At 48.7% G+C, this 21,207-nt stretch overlaps 1 protein-coding gene across 6 annotated transcripts in view; it reads left to right on the top strand.

Annotated features, from left to right (window-relative positions):
- The window catches only part of ANK1 (ankyrin 1), a 209,754-nt gene that overhangs the window by 114,696 nt on the left and 73,851 nt on the right, over positions 1 to 21,207 (top strand). For all 6 annotated transcript variants that reach the window (XM_081809457.1, XM_081809445.1, XM_081809442.1 and 3 more), the window contains exon 2: positions 1,418 to 1,519. In XM_081809457.1, the coding sequence (XP_081665583.1) occupies positions 1,418 to 1,519 (102 nt within the window). The remainder of the gene's footprint in view (positions 1 to 1,417; positions 1,520 to 21,207) is intronic.

Here is a 21,207-nt window from a genome sequence, read left to right as displayed (position 1 = left end):
GCCTGGGTGGCTCAGTTGGTTAAGCGACTGCCTTCGGCTCAGGTCATGATCCTGGAGTCCCTGGATCGAGTCCCGCATCGGGCTCCCTGCTCGGCAGGGAGTCTGCTTTGCCCTCTGACCCTATCCCCTCTCATGTGTTCTCTCTCATTCTCTCTCTCTCAAATAAATAAATAAAATCTTTAAAAAAAAAAAAAAAGACCCATAACTTAATTACATCTGCAAAAGCTCTTTTTTCCAAATAAGGTGACATTGTCAGATTCCAGGGATTCGGGCACAGACGGATTTGGGGGGGCCACCATTCCGCCCACTATGGCATGTTCTCTGAGGAGGGAGCGTGAAGGCAGGAGACAGAGTACCCTTGAAAGGAGAGGGAACCACGAGGCATGGGTGGGTCTTCCGGAGCACTTCATGCATGGCGTGTCACTTGACGACCCTCGCCCACCTGGGTGCGCACCCCGGGCCGAGCACAGGGCTCAGCCCTTGTGCTGCTATAATAATTGTAATGGCCTGTATTATTTGGTGGCGGAGTCTTGATGGCCATGGTGTGAGTGACAGAGCAAGGGCTCTGGAAAGGAACTGCTTTACTCTCATTCACGAGAGCTGGCGAAGGGCACCTGCCGGCGAAACCTCACGTTAACTTGGCAGCAGAGCAAGGAGGGCAAGTTCACGGATTTCAGAGGCGAGCTGTGTGCATTTGAGTCCAGGCTACGCTTCTTGCCCGCTGTGTGACTCTGCACAAGTCACCTCAGCTCTCTGCGCCTTGGCTCCTCATCTGTAAGAGGGGGACCACAATACTACTTACTTCTTGGGGTTTTCAAAAATGAGTATTCAATGCCTATCTCTGGGTATGTGAACAGATAGTAAATGTGAAGTGCTGATAATCTTAGTGCATAGTAAGTCAGTGCTATGTGCTGTGTACTTAAAAAACCAAACCACAAAACAGGGCCCAGATGTACCTGTTAGGTTCCTCTGACGCCTGCATCCGTGACCCACTGGGGTCAGGGGCTATGTGCTATAGGGTCCTCTGTAAGAATGGGGAGCCCTTGGAAACATCGAAGCGGTAGGATGCCAGGCAGTGCTGAGCGTTCGCAGTTGGAACAGGGTCCCTCTCAAAGACTGGGTCCTAGCCCAGTGGGCATCCTAGGCCCTAGCCAAAGGAGTTTGCTTATAAAGATACCAAGAAGAAGGCACCTCACAGTACAGACCTGAGAGCCATTTAGATGGGACTCTAGGCCCGTCCCATGCCTGGGCACCACGGTGCCACAGTGGGGGGGGGGTAGGGGGCACCGGGGTGCCTTACAGGAGGCTGCAGTGGCTGCCGCTGTGACTTTAGCCCTTTTTGGCAGCCCTGGGCTTGAATGGGATCTTGAAGTCGTTACCACAGAGCACACTCACAGCCTGCCGTTTCTCCTCACAGGCCGATGCTGCTACCAGCTTTCTGAGGGCAGCAAGATCAGGTAACTTGGACAAAGTTTTGGATCACCTGCGGAATGGCGTAGACATTAACACCTGTAACCAGGTACGTGGGGTGGGGACAGGCATATGGTCTCTGAAGAGAGGTTCTTGCCTGGTGCTTTTCCTGACAGCTTTAATCCGCCTCTATTAACCTTTTCCCAGTGGCCTCAAAACTCCCCAAGGGCTTCTGCCTGCTGAAGGCCCTAACCTCGGTGTTCACATCCCAGACGCGGTCCAGGGCCCCACAGAGAAGGACTGATGTCTGAACCGTGTGGGCCGGGCCCAGGCTCCCTCCTCTGCTGCCTCTTCCCTCAGAAGTCGCGTTGGTTCCCGCTGTGGTCTTAGAATATGTGGCCTTTGAAAGGGGGCAGGAGGAAGGGCCTTTGAAGAATGTTGTGTCAGTGGTGACATTAAATCTCCTTTGTCCACTAGCAGCCTTTGTGGGTTCTCGCTGTGCTGAGAAGGAAATTATGATGATGCCTCCCTTGCTCTGTCAGGTGTTGATGAAAGCGAGTCTGGCTCAGGCTGAGAGCCACCGTGGCTCAAACCGCTTCTCTGGAGGTTCCCGGTGCTAAGCGGTGGGTTTGGTGTCAGGTGGGGGGGTAGTAAGGAAATTTCGTGTGTTCAGGTCAGATCAGAGGGCAAAGAGTCAGGTTTGGGGCCAAAGATCTAGGAATTAACTGAACAGGAGGAAATCATCATCTAGGAAGAGAACAGGGGTGTAGCTTGGGCTCGTGGATGGATGACCTTGGTTTGGTTTGTTTGGTTTGGCCAGCCAGTTAAATCGTTGGGGTACATGTGCTAAATCAGTTTCTAATTTAGAATACATTTACCAATCATAACTTTTTTTTTTTTTTTACCATTTTAACCATTAAATTATTTTTAATTGTGGTGAAATACACATGACATGGAATTTACCATCTTAAACTGTTGTTAAGTGTCCAGTTCAGTGGGATAAAGTACATTCATGTTGTGGAATAACTATGACCACCATCCATCTCCAGAATGCTGTTCATCTTGCAGAGCTGAAACTCTGCATCTGTTACGCGGTGACTCCCCATTCCTGCTGCCCCCCCGCCCCACCCCTGACCACCACAACTCTACCTTCTGTCTCTATGAATCCGACTGCTCTAGGCCCCTCCTCTAAGTGGAATCACACAGGATTTGTCCTTTTCCTTTAGTGTAGTGTCTTCAAGCTTCCTCCTTGTTGTAGCACACGAGACTGCTTTTACAAGCCAGCTGGGGCCAATTCCCAGGAGGCGATGTGCCTCTGTACCCCTGCCTTCTCACCACCCATCGCCTCCCTGTCCCCGCCACCCTGCTTAAAATGCAACATGCACTTGCTCTTTCTCTCAGGGCAAGATCCCATTTGGATTCAGTTGGTCCTCTGTGGTGTAAATTCATAGCTCAAAGATGAGAGAGGTTGAAGCAGGTGGTGTGTGGTAGGACATAAAAGTAGGTGTGGTATGAAGCCCATGGCAGTGAACTTCAGAGGGGGGACAAGCATGTGCCCTGGCCTCGAGTCTGTGGACAGGGTAGAGGCAGCAAGCCCCCCTCCCTTTCTCCTACCCCTCCACCCAAGTGTGAGGACATCTGCGGCGACTCAGCAAACACACAGAGCCCAGGCGTGGCCTCTGGAAAACAGATTGAACCTGTGAACCCATTTCTTTCAAGGGAAGAGGATGTGGGAGCAAAGTATGGGGTAGGGAGCAAGTCCTGGGATCGGAGTGGCTCAGGAGAGGGGCTCCCTGTTTCAACACTGCACCCTGCCAACAGCTGTAGTTGTGTTGTCCCAGCCCCCCACAGGCAAGGGGATGGCTCTCTCTGCCCACCTGGAAAGTTCTGAGGCTTCCGCAGCAGAAATGCAGAGGAGGGCTTCTCCGCAGTGTAGTTCCACCCGAGGAGCAGCGAGCCTTCAGAGGCCTTCCAAGGGTTAAGATGCCAGCTCTCAGAGGAATCCATTTGGCAGAAATGGGGACAACTGGATGCTCATAAGCCTTGAGCCAGGGCTTATTTTCGGTGTGAAATTGGAAGATTTTGATGACACCGGGGAAATGGTTTTGTCCTGATTGGTCTCCTGTCGGTGAGGCCCCGGGTGTCACTGGCTCGTCCCCCTGCCGTCTCTCCTCAGGGCACCTCTGGGGTTCATCTTGGGCTCGGCGAGCAGCATTTTTGCACTTTATGACACTATTTCCGGTGGGCTCGGTGCCAGGGACAGGTAGCACTGAGCCCTGCGAGCACCAAAGGGATGCTCCAGTCCCAGAAGGGTGTCTGCGGTCCTGGCTAAGCCCGGCCTCCTTTCTGAGAGGACACGGCTGCAAGCACTGGCATGAATGTCAGGGAGGAGGAAAGGGAAGGATTCGGGTGCTGCAAAGCCCCTCGGGGCTGGCTTATGCCCAGGGCCCCTTCCCTGGCTCCCTGGATCTTGGGCCGCGCGGGTCTCCTGCTCGTGGCAGGAGCTGAAGACAGAGGCCGCTGGGAAGAGCCCATGCTGCCAGGCTCATGCCGGCCCCCAGGGCGGCTGGCCTTGGGCTCCGCAGTGAAGAATGGGCAGGGCAGGAGGGATAACAGTAGCCGAACTGACGCCCTCTTTATTTTATTTTTATTATTATATTATGTTAATCACCATACATTACATCATTAGTTTTTGATGTAGTGTTCCGTGATTCATTGTTTGCGTATAACACCCAGTGCTCCATGCAGAACGTGCCCTCCTCAATACCCATCACCAGGCTAACCCATCCTCCCACCCCCCTCCCCTCTAGAACCCTCAGTTTGTTTCTCAGAGTCCATAGTCTCTCATGGTTCTGACGCCCTCTTTAAAAAAAAATTTTTTTTTAAGATTTTATTTATTTGCGAGAGAGAGAATGAGAGACAGAGAGCATGAGAGGGAGGAGGGTCAGAGGGAGAAGCAGACCCCCCGCCGAGCAGGGAGCCCGATGCGGGACTCGATCCCGGGACTCCAGGATCATGACTTGAGCCGAAGGCAGTCGCTTAACCAACTGAGCCACCCAGGCGCCCCTCTGACGCCCTCTTTAAACACATTAGTGCAGCCATGGGGACAGTGTTGATGCTTTATGGCGTGCACAGGGCTGGCGTCACGAGGGGACTAGAGCTTGCTTCACCTCAGAACATGCCTTCATTGTTTTGAGGCGCTGAAAACAGGCTCCTGTCAGGGGGCCATGGCCTGAGGAGGTGCTTTGGCTTGAATCTTTTGAGCTGGTGGACTGTGATAGCAGGAATACAGCAAATGCTAATCCTTATATAAGTAACACTCTTTCAAATAGTATGTTTTGTGGAAAGAATAAGGGCTGCTTGCCATGATGGGGAGTAATTACGCTAAGTAGTGTGAAAAGAGGAACTCTCTCAGCTTATGTAAGAGACATCTGAAGATTCAGGGCAGTCTCCTTAATGCATGGATTATGTCTACTAATTTTGATCATCATCATTATTATATTTATAGAAAAGAACAAATTCACACATAAGGACCCACACATACACATGCATGCACCAGTATCTTTATATGAATGCCTGATGCTTTCATTTAGCCAAGCCATAGGCAGGCTTTAGACCCACGTAGCCAGTGTCTTCCCGTATATCTCCACATGTGGATGGAGTGCTAGGCCTTAGGGATTTGATAGTACGAAGAAAAGTCCCAGTCTTCATCTTCTCTGAACTGTAGTCCATTGGTAGTGAGAGCTATTCATCAAATAAGCACATAAATAGTAGGCAAACCGAAGTGTCTTTGGAACTGTGAAGGAAAGGTGTAGGATTTTTTGAGCATATATGAGACTTGACCTAAAACTGAAGGCAGAGAAGGCTACCATGAGGAAGAGATAGTTAAAGTAAGGGATAAGGAGAAGTTAATGATGCGAAGGAAGGGAAGAACATTCCCATCATAGGGGCGCCTGGGTGGCTCAGTCAGTTAGGCATCTGACTCTTGATTTGGGGTCAGGTCATGATCTCCAGTCATGAGATTGAGCTCTGCAAGCTCAGCGCTCAGCTGGGAATCTGCTCAAAGATTCTCTCCCTCTGCCGCTCCCCCTGTTCTTGTGTACACACGCACACTCTCTCTCTCTCAAATAAATAAATAAATCTTGAAAAAAAATCAAATCATAGGGAACAGCCTGTGCAAAGTCCCTGAGGCAGCAAAAAGCACAGAAAGTTTAAGGAAGGCCAGAGTGGCTGCAGTGCAGAGGCAAGGAGCTCTGGATGAGGCTGCAGAGGTGAATTTGGGATTTTGCTGGGCCCTCTAGGCAGGGGTGATCGTCATCACAGTTGGCTGGGATAGCGTGTCCCAGGGCCAGAGCAGTGTGTGTGCATGCACATGTGCACGCATTGTGTGTGTGTGTCTGGGGGTGTGTTCACCTGCTGTGCCACACTGCAGTTGCTGATTGGGGGGAACAATCCGGGGGAAGGAAGAGAGTGGCCAGAGCAGCAGGGATGGAGGGCACATAAGAGCTCGAGGCTGCGGCTCTTGGAGGTATTCCAGGTATCTTGGAGGAATGGAGGCAGTTCAGCTTTTAGCAGTGGGTACAGCTGTTTCTGTGTGTCCTGGAATATCCACCCTGCTTGCAGAAGCCATGGTAAGGCTTCTGATCTTTATCTCAAGAGCAGAGGGAAGCGGGCCACAGGAGTGACATGATCAGAGGTGTGCTTTGAAGGAGCACAGTGGCCACTGAGTGGAAGACAGATGGAAGGACCCAGGGGTAGAAATGAGGAGGCCAGTTACAGACAGTCATACCAGTGCGGGAGAGAAATGGCGGTAGCTGGGATAAGGGTCATGGCTGTGGAGATGGAGCGAGGTGAACAGGCCTGGGTGGTGAATGGCATGGGGGAACGCAGGGAAGGAGACTTCGAGAATGACCCTCAGATGTCTGCCTTGTGCAGGGGGGTGGAGGGTGGCACTGCTCACTGAGACTAGGAGCACTGGGGTGGACTCAGTGTGTGGAAGGGGGAGGACACACGATCAGGCTGTGCAGAGATCCTGCTAAAGAGTCTTTCAGGAATCTGGGCGCCTGGGTGGCTCAGTCGGTTAAGCGACTGCCTTCGGCTCAGGTCATGATCCCAGGGTCCTGGGATCGAGTCCCACATCGGGCCCCCTGCTCTGCGTGGAGCCTGCTTCTCCCCCTCCCACTCCCCCTCCTTGTGTTCCCTCTCTCGCTGTGTCTCCCTCTGTCAAATAAATAAATAAAATCTTTAAAAAAAAAAAAAAAAAGAGTCTTTCAGGAATCTAAGTGAAGATATATAGTAAGCAATTGGATATTTAAGCCTGTCATGCAGATAAGAGATCCAACCCAAAGATAGCTATTTGGAAGTCACTCAGCATTCGAGGAAGTCAGATGCTGGCGTTGGCTGGTGAAAACGGGGGAGAGAGACATGTTGAACATAGTCCCACCAGTGTTTTTGTGGGGGTTAGTCCACGTGTACTTACTAAACACCTGCTTTGTACCGGCTACTATTCTAGGCACTAAGCAAGATAGACCAAACAGACAAAGCCTGTGCTCTTGTGGCATGTATATGCTGGTAGAAAAGACCGTCCATAACTAAGAAAATGAGCAAATGTATAAGGTCAGCTAACGAGAGCAGCATGGAGGAGAAAAGTAAAGGTGCCTGTTGCAGACGGGTTAGGGAAGCAAAACCTCTCTAGGAGATGACTGTTGAGAGACTCAAAAGAAGTAAGGGAGAACCACATGGTTTCTGGGGAAGAGCAATCCTGGAAGAGGGGGAAACAGGTGCAAAGGCCCTGGGGTCAAGAGTAAGCTTGGTGTTTGGGGAACAGCAAGAAGGACAGTGTAGCCGCAGTGGAATGATCAAAGGGAAAAGTGCTAGGCAAGGAGGTAGGTGAAATTGCCGAGGCCAAATGGTGAAAGGCCCGCAGGCCATGGTGAGGACTCGGGTTTTACTCCGAGGATGATGAGAAGCCATTGAAAGGTATTACACGAGAGACGCTCAACCTGATTTAGGTTTTTAAATGATCACCAGCCCTGGCTGCTGGGTGGAGCATCGACTTGAGACACAGAGACTGAAGCAAGGAGGCTGGTTAGGAGGCTGAGGCGATGGACCAGGTCGATCCGGACGGTGGCTTGGAATAACGGAGAGACAGCAGAGGTGGTGACACCCGAGGACGGGCCTCCCTAGCCTTTTGGAGTGTCGTCGCCCTGGTTTGCGGTCTCAGCACACACCACACAGGGGCATGTAGGAACCGGGGTCCACCTGCTCAGCCCGGGGCTGTGTCTCATACCAGTATCAGCTTCATATGTCCAATTTCCAGCATGATTACTTACATCAAATCAAAATATTTTATTATGGAGGCCACAGCAGTAAAAAAACATATTTTCTGGGATGATCCAATTGACAATTGACTTTACAGATTTACCAGCTGGCCAAATAAAAAGAAAAGTAGAGGAGAGTAAGTCAGAGTCTCTGTTCTCCTTTTTTTTTAGATTTTATTTATTTATTTGAGAGAGAGAGAATGAGAGACAGAGAGCATGAGAGGGAGGAGGGTCAGAGGGAGAAGCAGACTCCCTGCTGAGCAGGGAGCCCGATGCGGGACTCGATCCCGGGACTCCAGGATCATGACCTGAGCCGAAGGCAGTCGCTTAACCAACTGAGCCACCCAGGCACCCGAGTCTCTGTTCTCCTGAATTCCTAGAACTGTCGGGTGAACACAGATGCTCCACTGGGAATCATGAGCTGTAATCCCATAGGCAAAAACCCTCACTGTTTTAGTTTTCTCTTCTATTCTTTTTTTTAATTTTTAAAAATATTTTATTTATTAGAGAGCAGGGGAAGGGGCAGAGATGGAGAAGCAGACTCTGTACTGAGCATGGAGCCCCATGTGGGGCTTGATCCCACAATCCTGAGATCAGGACCTGAGACGAAATCAAGAGTCAGACACTTAACCCACTGAGCCACCCAGGCACCCCATTCTTCTTATAAATCTAACAAACACTGGCTAAGTTGGCCTTCCTGATAGGAAGGAAAGTTACTTGTGACCCCAGGAGAAAATTTCACGCCCTAAAGAGAAGCCTTGATGTCTACGAGTACTGGCATAAGGCAGAGAGTTAGGAGAGAGGTTTCCTGGAGCATCCGAGGCGTCCTCTGTCCCCTTGACCTGTCTTATTTATCTCCACAGCACTGAGTGCCCTGAGACTTGCTATGCCTCTACGTGTCCCTTCATCTGTCCTTGTCTCGTCCACTAAAATGAAGGCCCTCGAGGAGAGAGGACTCTGTTTTATTTGGTGCTCCTTACCAGGATTCTGCACAGCATATAGTATGTGCTCTACAAGTTCAATCAGAAGCTAGGCCTATTGTACCCACCGCTGATTCCAGCTATGTATTTGACACTTAGCCAATCTGAGTGCTGTCACTTTAAAAAAAACATAAATTAAAATTTTTTGAGAGAGGGAACAGAGAGAGAATCTTAAGCAGCCTTCATGCCCAGCACAGAGCCTGAGATCATGACCTGAGCTGAAATCAAGAGTCAGACGCTTAGCCGACGGAGCCACGCAGGTGCCCCTGAGTGCTGTCACTTTTAAGAGCATTGTGAAATGATCATTCTTAGGGGCAATGACTCTCTTGCCTGCTGGTGGTTCTGATGCTGGCACCAGCCCCAACAGTCAAGTATGTGGTCATATTTGCTGAAGTCTCAGGAGCTCGACCATCTGAATGATCACAAAAACGTAAGTGGTTTCCAGTGCTAACACACAACCAACAAAAGCATGTGAAACCATGCGTGTTCCATTGATGTTCTCTGAATTTGCACATGTACCTTCCACATGAACCCCATCACTGCTGGGTACTGGTTTATCTTGAAGGTAAAGGGTTTTAGGCATTTCGAATAAATGGAGCACCTGTACCAAAAGTTTCTGCTCCAGAGGAATTTTTTCCGTGGTGGCCGCATGCCAAGTCTTTTGATCAGGATTTGTTGGGCACTGGCGATTGTGATGATTGCTACCTTTCTAAATTAAAGAGCCTTAGAGCCAGGAGGAGGTCATGACATTCTACTCTCTCACTCTATAACTCAGAAAGCTGAGGTCTAGAGGTTACTTGGAATATCTTCAGGGCTTTATGAGTTTGGATTCGGTGAGCTGGTGGTAAGAAGACCATCTTAAGTTTTCTCTGCAACTTCATTTATTCCGCAACATGTATCAAGCACTTCCAAGGAACGACCCAAGCTCCTTGCTAGAGACTAACTTCATGCATCCCCTTCTCTTGAAGAACTCAGAGGCCAGCCAAGCAAGTCCAACTTGTAAATAGGAGGTTACAAACAGAGTGTCACATGTGCCAGCCAGAACGGGCACAGGATGTTTCCATTCAGTGATGCAATCACTGAACAAGCGTTTGTTGAGCTGCTCCGGTAGGCCATGTGCTGCTACTCGGAGGGGAGTAAGTCTGAGTTGCAGCTCTCACATTGCTGCCGGTCTGGGGAGTGGCTAAAATGCCAAGGAGTCAGAGAGGCTTTGAAGGAAGAGTAGGAATTTGGCGGGTAGAGAAATGGGAACGTGGAGTTGCTGTGGGAAGGAAGAGCCAGGCAAATGCAGGAGCAGTGGAGGGCACGGGCAGCAGGGAGATCGGTGATGTTGGGATAAATGAAGTGAAAGAAGGTGAGGATGCGGGACGCCTGGGTGGCTCAGTCGGTTAAGTGTCTGCCATTGGCTCAGGTCATGATCCCAGGGTCCTGGGATCGAGTCCAGCATCGGGCTTCCTGTTCAGTGGGGAGTCAGCTTCTCCCTCTGCCTACTACTCCCCCTGCTTATGCTCTCTCTCTCCAATAAATAAATACCTAATATATTAAAAAACAAAAACAACAACAAGGTGAGGGTGGTGGTCGGTCAGGCCAAGGAGGTTACCTCTAGATCAGTGTGGATTTGGAGGCTGTTACTTTTCTCTGTCATCGTTTTCGTAGGGACTGTTGACAGACAGAGGTGGCACTCAGTCCCCTGAATCTGCCTGGAACCATTCCCAACTCACACAGAAAGCCTTGCCAAAGGATAGTATGGGAATATCGAGCCTCTTAAGACTTGCTGCCATGGTGCAGCTCTGGAATAGCAATGAAGGAAGGGAAAGAATGTACAATTGCAGCCCCCACGTGGGACGGTGGCGTTCCGCCGTGTGCAGTCGAACAAGAGAAGCAACTAGATTCCCCTGGGCCGGGTACTATGGATTCTTCAGAAGTTGTGGTTCCTCCGAGAAAAGGCAAAAGGGAAAAAGATGGGACTGAAAACCCCCATCCCCTGAATTAATTTAAATAGGTAAATTGCTTTTGCGTCTCAGCAGAAATAAGCTATTTGATGTTCGTCTGGGTGATTGTCATGACTAATTTGTAGTTTTAAAGTAAGTTGATGACTTGTCATGAGTCAGAGTGACCCACGGTGTTTAATAATCACAGATCCCAGCTCTGCAGTGACTCTGCTTTCCCCAGCCGTTCCCCAGTGTGACCTCATTTCACCCTTGTGAGAGGCAAAGAGGACAAGAGTCTTCCAGAACAAGGGCCAGGGGCTCGCAGCTCCCAGCCCAGGTCTCTGTGTCCCGCACGTCAGCCTTGGGGCTGAGCCGTGCAGCAGGGCCTGTTACTCCCCTGGGAGGCCCTCCCTGAGCTGCTTTCATTTTCAGTTTTTATTCCTTCTCGGTTAAGGAAGAGTTGACTCACCAGTTCAGTGACATGAGCAGGGATGTCTCTGGGATCCTAGGGACCAGGAAAAGGGTGAATGGCATAGTGAAGAATGATCGGGAACATATTTTAAGGAGAGTACACCTTCCATGCTCCAATTTAGGCTTTGACTGCTATGGATTTACAATATGAAGAGCAGATGTGATATTCTTAGTCTGGCCAGACTGAGAAAACCAGGTAACTGTGCAGTGTGTCAGGTTGTACAAAGGTTCATTTGATTCCACAAACCCTTATGGAGCGTGTGCAATGGGCCAGGCCCCATGCTAAGACCTACGATCCGAAGGTGAGGAACACATAGGAAACGCAGAAAGTCCTACTTTGAGAGACACAGACACAAGAGCAGATAAAAGCAATTTCACGAGATGAGGGCCTTGATAGATTATCCCCGAGCGCCTTGGGGACACGGTTGAGAGAGCAATTCACTTTGGGGAGGCTGGAAACGGTGCGGTGTGGCAAAGAGAAAAGGACAGGAAAAGTCCCAGAGAAAAATGCCATTTGATCTGGGCCTTGAAGGAAGATTTGCCTCCCTGGTTGTTATAGGAATGCTAAACTCAATTCACAATTCCAGTTCTTTCTCATTGGAATAGACTATGCATGTGAATTTGCCTGGAATTTTCTCATTTGTTATGAATTTTTGCTATAGATGTTTTTGTTGTTTTTGACAATTGTGTCCTTAATTTTAACTGTTTTGTGATTTTTAATTTAGCAACAAAATGACTTCATGGTAGTTATTTAAAAGCTTACACTAGGGGAGCCTGGGTGGCTTAGTCAGTTAAGCATCTGCCTTCAGCTCAGGTCATGATCCCAGGGTCCTGGGATCGAACCCCACATCGGGCTCCCTGCTCAAGGAGGAGTCTGCTTCTCCCTCTCCCTCTGCTCCTTCTCTTTCTCTCTCTCAAATAAATAAAATCTTTTAAAAAAATGTAAAAAATAAAAATTTACACTATACAAAAATATCTGAAGTCTTCTGTAAGTTTCCCCATATGCCCCCACTCCCCAAAATCACTGTGAACAATGAGGTGTGAATCTTGTCATACCTTCTTCTGTGCATCTCTACATGCATATCTTAACTGTTTTCTGAGAGCTGTTGCATTGTTTTACTGTGGACTTGTGGAATTAAGGGGAAGCCAGGGGATCAGGGCAATTCTATCATTTTGAAAATACAGAGAGTGAGGCCCGAGAGGTGAGGGGACACATCAGGAAGACAGCTCAGAGGCCTCCCCTCCTTCTCCAGTGCTCTGTCCTCTGACCCCCCCCCCCCCCACTGCCCTTCTTCTGAAGGTTTGGCTCTTTTTATCTTTTTAAATAAAGGAATGCCAAGGTCTCAGACATAGAAACTCTTTCTAGTCCACAGGAGATATTCTTAGCTGCTGAGCTGAATTTCAGAGTCCCTGTCTCTCATTAACTTGAGCTCACGCTTCCTGCTCTAGGCTCCCAGGGGCCCTTCAGCCCCTGCAGCAGATCCGATCTGCCACGGAGCCAGGGCGCTGCTCGGTGCGGGGGTGGGGAGGATTGTGCACCTTGTGTCCCCGGAGTAGAGAGAAGGTGATCCAGGTTGACTCATCTCCTCCCAGGGCTCTGACTAGTGTGGGTTTCTTTTTTTTCCTTCCCAATTTTTTTTTAAGATAATAAAAACCATTCAAGTGTTTTCCCTCCTGTGAATACCTCGTACACTGGATCTTACCTACCTGGGTAAGAGAGCTAAATCTGGGTTGGAATGAAGCCAAGGAGGGCCGAGTGCTCAGGGCCAGTCTTGTTCCTTTCCCTTTGCACCACCCGCTTCTGAGTGTGTGCCATCTCTCGATTTCTGCTCCTCTTCTACCTCCCCGGTCCCAGGACAAGGATGGGTTGACAAAGGAGATTGGGGTGATTTTCCACCAGGATTATGGTAATTGCTTCAACTTGTCCTGGCTTCTGGTTGATTGGATTCCAGGATCCTATATTTTTAGCAGACCTTTCCCACCAAGCAGTCTCTGGGGAGCCCTCGGATAGCTGGGTGAGACAGAGGCAGCAGGGGGAGGGCCCTGGCCTCTGGGAGAGGCTTCCCATCTGCTGGTGCCCACACCCGGCAGTCCAGTGAGGTGGCTCTCTGGGGCTTCCATCTTGGAATAGCCTCAGACTTCCAGGAAAACTCGTACCTCATGGGTCCTTTAGAAACAGGAGGGTCTGTGTGCTTAGCTCCTTTCTGGCTCTGAGTCTGTAGGCATGCAGGAACCCTATCCCCTCCCACCACAGCCAGAGCCCAGAGTCCCCCACCATGCTCATCCCTCCTCCCACAGCCTCTTCTCTACCGCTAGTCCCTCCTATCTCCCTCTTTCTTTGCTGAAATTATAAATACTTTTGAACCTATAAAAAAGTTGCAAGAACAATACAAAGAATTTTCACATCTCTGTCATCTAGACTCTCGATTACTATTTTACTGCATTTGCTCTTCCTGTCTATTTATCTATAATATATACATGTATGATGTAATTCCCCATCACCCCTAAACATTCCAGTGTGTACCACCCCAAAGTAAGGACACTTTCCCACATAACCACCCTGCAGGCCTCCAAAGCAGGAAATCAGCATTGATGCAACACAACCATCTACAGACTCCATTAAAATTTTGCTAACTGTGGGCGCCTGGGTGGCTCAGATGGTTAAGCGTCTGCCTTCGGCTCAGGTCATGATCCCAGGGTCCTGGGATCGAGTCCCGCATCGGGCTCTCTGCTGCTTGGGAGCCTGCTTCTCCCTCTGCCTCCCTCTCTCTCTCTCTCTGTCTCTCATGAATAAATAAATAAAATCTTTAAAAAAAAAAAATTTTGCTAACTGTCCAGATAATGAGAAATTGTTCTCCCTCCTTCCCTCCCTTTCTCTCCCTCCTCCCTCCCTTCCTGCATGCTCCTTCCCCCTTCTCTCTCTCTTCCTCTATTCTTAGGGTCTCTCCAGACTGTATTTAATTGTCATTTCTCATCAGTCTCCTTCAGTCTGGAATGCTTCCTCAAGTCTTTGCCTGTCTTGCATGTTTCCTACAGTTTCCATTTTGCAGTTTGAACCTCAGCTGTGTGTCTGCTGATGTTTCCTTATGGCCAGACCAAGGCAGTGCAGTCTTGGTAGTAATACCCTAGTAATCATGCCCCCTTTCAACCCCTGGTGATGTTAACCTTGGTCATCTGTTGGTGTCATTGATTTTTCCCTTTGTCATTGATCAGTATTTTGTGTGTATATGGGTGGGGGTGGATATTCTGATATAATGCCAATATCCTGTTTTTCATTCAAGTTCCAACCACCAGCCTTGGCATACATTGATACCGTCTGCCTGTATCAGCTGCCACTATGATGGTTCCAGACAATGATTCTCCATCTCTGTCATTTCTATTACATTTATTAGCTGGCATTCTACTGAAGGATGAGCTTTTCCTCCTCCCTCATTTTTTTTTTCATTCATTCTTTGTTTATACCTATTCAGACTCATGGGGTCCTATTTTATTTGATGGGTTATAAACCAATACTCTCGTGATTTATTTTGATGTTCAAATCTAAATGAGGCCAGTGGAAGTGCTCTCATTAGGCTGGCTTCTTTGTTCTTCAACATGTCCTCGTCACTCTTTGAGCATTTCCTTCCTTTTTGGAGCGTGTTGTCCCAGGGTGGCTTTGTACTTCCTCTGCCCCAGCCTTGGATCAGCCATTTTTCCAAGGTTCATTTTAGTGGAGGATGGTATTTAGACACCAAAATCTGGTCACTTGATGTGCTCGTTGCTACTGGTTGTCACGTGTGTGTCCATACATTGAGATCTAGTTCTGCATCTATCTACTTTTTAAATCCATGAGATTGTGCCAGTACTTCCAGGTCTAGTCCAACACCTCAGGGTTCTTTCTAGGCCTTCCTCTTTCCCCATTTGTAAATCCCTTCAGACAGTGAGGGACCTGACTCCCACTGATATTCATCATCCTCACTGTATTGACTTGTTTGCTCAGGGTAACAATCTCCCAACCACTGGAGCAGCCCCCTCCTCTTAGAGCAGACACACTGCTGCCCACCCCTCTGCAGGGCACCCCTTCTGGTTCACTGCTCTGCTTCCTCAGAAGCTGACATCTCTGAGCCGGGAGGGGAGGGAAGGGGAAAGGAATAGAAGGGAAGGTGGAAAAACTCCCTTTCATTTTTTATCTCATTTCTGTTTTGGCTGAAAATTTAATGCAGGCAATTTGGGGAAAGGAATCAAAATTTATAGTGTTCCAGTGATTTTTTGGCCAGCAGCTTCATTCACTTCCTCATGTAGTCAGACTGTAGTGATAGTCACCCCCTCTTTCCTTTTCTACCACCTCGTTTGGTTCTCATCCTCTCTGCCTCTGGTTTCCATAGTCTGCCTTTCTTTGTTCCCTTTCTCTTTCTTTCTCATCAGTCTCAGGATTTGGAGTAGGAACAGTGATCCTTTTTTTGTCTCCATAAGCCCTGTTTAGATTCTTATTCCTGTTCTGTTTCAGGGCTGCAGACTTCCAAATATATAATGTCCATGATCTTGCTCCACAAATAGGGATAAATAATAGAGCAGTTAGAAGTCACAAGTGTACAGGCTGGGTGTTATTTGGAGAATTAAACTTCTGTAACATAGAGTCAAATCTTGATCTTCTCTGGACAGATAGAACAAACTTATAGAGAATCCAGATTGAATAGGAAAATGGGACAGTAATATAAAGACCTAGGTATATGACCCTCTCTGTCTACATCCTTGTCTTTATTATGGGCAAGATCTTCTGATTAACCAATTGACCAATTGACCAATTAACCATTAGCCTTTACTGATCGCATGAGTAAAGTGGAGTGTTGCATGAAGACAATGTTACTTAGAAACCCCTCTCCCCCACCCCTCTTTTTGTTCATTCTGGGGTCCTCAGACTTCTTGCCTTTCTCTGCTGCTGCTCTTGGCTTATTCTTCCCAAGATCCCAGTTCTTTCCTCCCCATCACAATTTCCCCTGGCCAGTGCTCCTTTGCCTCTGGGCCTGGCTGGATGGCAGCTAACTAATTTGATGAGCTGAACCAGTAGGTATTCATGAATAAAAAAGTCATGCTTCCTGGATACTACATTAGCATGTTAGCTTAAGTCCTCTAGAAACACACTGCTTGGCTCAAAGAAAGAGGAAATAATAAGTTTCAGAACACATGGTGGGGGTGGGAGGAGGAGGTGGGCCTCAAAGTCCTCAGGGCACAACCTGGGGCTGCCTGCTCTGTGCGGGTGGGGGCCAGCCATGTTTGTGGGTAAAATAAACAGCTGTGAGAAAAGGAGGTGGAAGAGTTGTATGTCCACATGGGAAGGTAAGCAGCAACTTTTGAGATGTTCTTGCAGTTTTCAAAGAGATGTAGCATCTCAGGACACCATAGCTTTTCTATTTGAAACCATCCTCTGCACTGGACAGGAGAAGAGTTAAATTCCTTGTGACATGTCTACTGTATTTGTACATTTAGAAATCAATTAGTGTAATTGGGGCAATCAGAGATGCTAAACAGAGGAGCAATTTACTGAGAACAAATGTCTGGAATTGTATATTTTGCCAATGGAATTTCTCACAGTTGGTACAAGAAAATACTCCAAATTAAATCATTCAGGCTGAATGTGACTTTTTTTCCCTTCTTCTTAAAAATGTTAAAAGAAACACAGCCTGGCTGAGATCTCCTCCCCCTGCTGTTGGACAGATTGCTTCTCAGAAAAATCCTCTAAATTGACATTTTACCTGAAAAAGAGCAAAGGCAGATGAAAAACTCCAGGTGTGTGTGCTTGGCATGAACACTTCTGCCAAACATGATCATAAAAGGGTTGTCTGCTCTATTAAGACCATGTGAAATGAGATCATACGAGGCCAGGTGTCCTTAGAGGCTTAGTATAGGGAGTACGTAGGATGTAAAGAGCTTCCAAGAACATTGTTCCTACCCTAACAATGAGAAAGGCCTGGACAATCTACAAAATTATAGTTCGTCCTGAGCCTGTCCAAGGGCTGAGATCACACTGTGCAACCAAGTTAACTGAATTCCGAAGCGGAGTAAGCCCCTCTGAAGAGAGGGCCACTGTGTCAGCTGAGGCAGAGTACGGGAGAAAGAAGCAGCTATTGTACAAGCCAAAATCTTAACAAGGTCAGTGTGAACTGCAGTGTGTCTGGAACCACAGGCCTCCTGTAGGTGTTCATGAAAAATATTGGGATAAGTCAGGAGATAAGAGAGAGTCTCCCAGGATGGCAAAGGAATACAGGAGGCACTTGGTGGCTTTGGAGGCAGAGGTAGAGGCAGGAACAGAAAAAGCCTTGGCTGCTTCCCCAGATTCCTCCCTCATGTGAAGCAAAAACAAACCCTCTCACCTTCAGACCTTAGGCAAAAACCCATTCTTCAGGGGAAGGAATAGAAGCAAACTACCTCTGCCCCCAGGACACAGTAAAACCCCAGTGGTGCTGCAGGAAAGGTAGAGGCAAAACCCCCGTTCACCCGGGGGAGGGCAGGAGACTGTCCTGGCCCCAAAATGGTCTTGTACCAATAATGAACAGAGGTCTGCTACTGCTGGAAGAGGAGCAAGAAACTCCCACCCAAGACCAAGTATAAAGATAAGGCAGGTCTTGCTGCCACAGAGACAAGGGGAAAGAATGCTTAAAACAAGAGTCCCCCCCACCTTTGAGGTCCAGATGTAGGACCTTTTGTGGTATCGTTTGTAAGACTAAGTCTGGGCCAACACCAAGGAGAGCTTCCCGGCTGCCCCCCTGCCCCATGACAAGGAAGAGCATATTACTGCTGGAAGGGGGACAGAAGCATGGAGAAGGACCTCAGCTGAGGTACAGGCATGTAGGGCTGGCTGATAGTTGAGGGGAGATCAGGAACACAGGAATCCCTCCAGAACCCTTGCTCCTACTCTAAGCTTACAGTAACAGCAGCCTCCATCTAGAGGAATCTGAAGGCTGTAGTGCACTGAAGGTAACAAAACTCAGACCTAAGTCAACACACACACACACAAACACACACACACACGTAAGAAAAAAACAAAACGATTGTCAGGAGGCAAAGCAATCAACAGAAGCAGACTCAGAGATGACCTGGATGTTGGAACTATCAGATGGTCTTTAAAATAACTGTGATTAAAGTGTTAAAGGATCTAGTAGGAAAGGTGGACAATGTTAATGAACATTTGAAGAATTTCAGCAGAGGGATGGAAAGTATAAGAAAGAATCAAATGAAATGCTAGAAATTTTAAAAAACCAGTTTTTTGGCGATAAGGAATTTCTTTAATAGGCTCATCTGTGGCTCTGTGGAGGGCATTGCATTCAGATCACCACAGTGATAGACTCGGAAGTGACTTAGGGTGACTATGTTGAAAACAAACAAATTAAAAATAGAGTCAGAAAAATACAAAGTCATAAAGAAGAAAGAGAACATTGATCCAGGATCTGGGATGGAAGCTGAGTAACACAATTTAAGATACAGATCTATTCGGATGGTCCCTTTTATAAGTGGCCACTTTCTGCCAGGAGTGTAGCTTTTGGAGGGAGGCCTATGATGCAGGGAGGGAAGCAGAGGGACTTTCTGTGGACCAGGGCAAGGAATAAAATCCTGGATGTCAAACTATAGTGGCCATGACCGGACCCGTGTGAGTGTTCGTGAATGAGGCTTCATTCTGAGCTGCCTGGTGAGCAAAACAAGGAGAAATAGGCTTTTATCCTCTGATGGAAACCTACTAGTTCCTAGGGGCAAAAACAACAACAAAAACCACCACCAACAAAAAACCCCAAGCCCTTTTTTTCTTGGGAAGTCCAGATTTGTTTTCTATGTGGCTGTGCCCTAGAAAAGATGTGTGACCTTGGCTAGTCGTTTGACTACCCCGGACCTTGATTTCCTCAGCATTCAGGGATCCCGACATCCCATTCCACTCCATCCTCTGGGCAGACAGGACGTCTAGAATCCCTCTGGATGGAGATGCTGACAAAGGCTCCAAAGAGCAGAGACAGATACCCTGGAGCATCAGCAGTCAACTTGGGTGTTTTCCTTGTTGAGTTGGCAACCCCCCCAGCTTTGAGGCATTCGGAAGCTGTGACCGCTGATGGGAAGGGACCGTGCTGCCCGAGTAAGCACTAAACCCACAGCAGTCAGCACCATGCCACTCTCCCTGCCGCCATAGCCGAGTCCCCTGCGGGAAGAACACTGCAGCAGCTGCAGACACCAGCGTGCTCGCAGGGAGCCTTCCAGAACACTGCTGGGTTTCAAGGGGGGATGGCACAACGCAGTGCACTGGGAGGGAGGAGGGGCTCCTGGGCAGATCTGCCCTGGGGTAGAGCTGAGGGCCCGAAGCTGCAGGGAGGGGCTCCAGGCTTCCAGAGATCAGTCCCTGGACAGATTGCTTTTCAGTGAATTTGTGTTTTGCAAACTGATTTGAGGGGAACTGGTTTACTGCCACCCAGTGTTCTCATCCCTCTCCCAGATTCCTGTTCTCACAGATCACTGTCTCCCTTTCTGTTATCAAACCTGACGGGGACCCAGCCTTTATTGGATAAGCCTGTTCACACTGGGGTGTGAATAATTCATACTACTTGGGATGCTGCATTTAATGGTGTACACAATCTGCAAGGGGAAGACATCTTACGGTGATTTCTAGGCACTTGCATGAGGAAATGTTGCATGAGACAGCCCTCCCATCGCCCCCCAACCCCCACGCATCCCCTAGCCAAGCTGGCAGCGCTGACATGCAAAGATTTGGCCCACTGCACTCTGAGTGTTTTGGGGTGCAGGGAGGGCCCGATTAAATAGAAATGAGGTGAAGTTCCCTTCGGAGCCCACTTCCTCTTTGCTCTGCCACCCCAGGCACCTGTTTTATTTTCCCTGTTCAAGGCCCCAGTGTAAAGAGAGTGTTAGATACCTTCCGTTCTCCCATCCGAGGTACCTGTCCTCCCTCTCCTTATTTCAGTGTTTCCTCATTACTTCCTCTGCCGGTATTAGCAAAGCAACTGAACGCACCTGTTGAGGGTTAATGCGCTGCCACTCCCAGATAGAATATTTGCGTTTTAACGGGAATCTCTTGATGCTGACTGCTGGCGTTCTGGTGCTCCCGTGGGCAGGACAGTCCCTGGCCATGAGCATTTGGGTCCTGAATGCCCGGACACAAAGGGAAAGGGGGGATTTCAGGGGCCCGTGCTGGGTGGGGCTGCAGGAGGCACACCGTCGGGAGCCAAGGCCCTCCGCTGTGTGGCAAGGGTCTTTCTTATTAGCCAGAGCCTGCGGTGGCTGCGGGCCATCCCCTGAAAGGGAACATGCTAGAACGGCGTTGACTGAAACAGGAGACAGGAAGGAATGGGAGAAGGGGGGGAATGGCTGGTGGGCAAGGAGGAGGAGGAGGAGGAAAACACAACAGTAGGGCACGGGGAGTGCTGACTGACTACAATCATCTTCCATGTGGAGCCAAGATCTGCTCATCACTGGAAGCGAAATGAGTTCCATCATATTGTCGGAATTATGTGTGGCTCTAAGTCGCACTCTTTGAAGTCAGCTTTCGCCAGGAAGTTTCCAGGCATCTTAAGTGCAAGAATCAGAAGACGGGACACGCGAGAGAGTGCCAAGTAAAACCTTCTCTCGCACCTCGCCACATACAGCTGGAGGTTTCTGTGGTCAGGGAGGGATCTGCTCCCGTGGACTGCCGAGCGGGCATGGATAGTGTTGGTTCTTCTCACCCCACACCGCACAATTGAACTGTCAGACAAGCTTTGACCACATTTGAAATGGCAAGGTGGCCAAGGGGCTATTTTAATACTGATTCTTCTGTCAGAGAAATCTTATAGCTGGGTGGTTGGTAGTATTTAATTCTCAAAAGACCTTACTTCAGAATGTATTTTGTTTTTTTACTAGATATACATCTAGCTCTACAAACGTTTAGGATACACTGGTGTTGCCCCTTTGCTTTTCCTGGTTGCTGCCATGAAAATTAAAGGGTGTTGAAGCTGTAGCACTTCCATGAAGTGATTGCCGAAAGCCTGGCCAAGGTCTGAATTCGGGGTTACCCACTGCCTCAGTGAGAGTTTCTCCACACTTAAGATGGAGATGAGTCCGGGCAGTGGTGGTCTTGTTATCGCC

Source organism: Leptonychotes weddellii, chromosome 2 (assembly GCF_054177405.1).
Source record: "Leptonychotes weddellii isolate Sample4059 chromosome 2, ASM5417740v2, whole genome shotgun sequence".
NCBI lineage: Eukaryota > Metazoa > Chordata > Mammalia > Carnivora > Phocidae > Leptonychotes > Leptonychotes weddellii.
The sequence above is the reverse complement of the archived record's forward strand: the minus strand, read 5'-3'. Positions and strand labels throughout refer to the sequence as shown.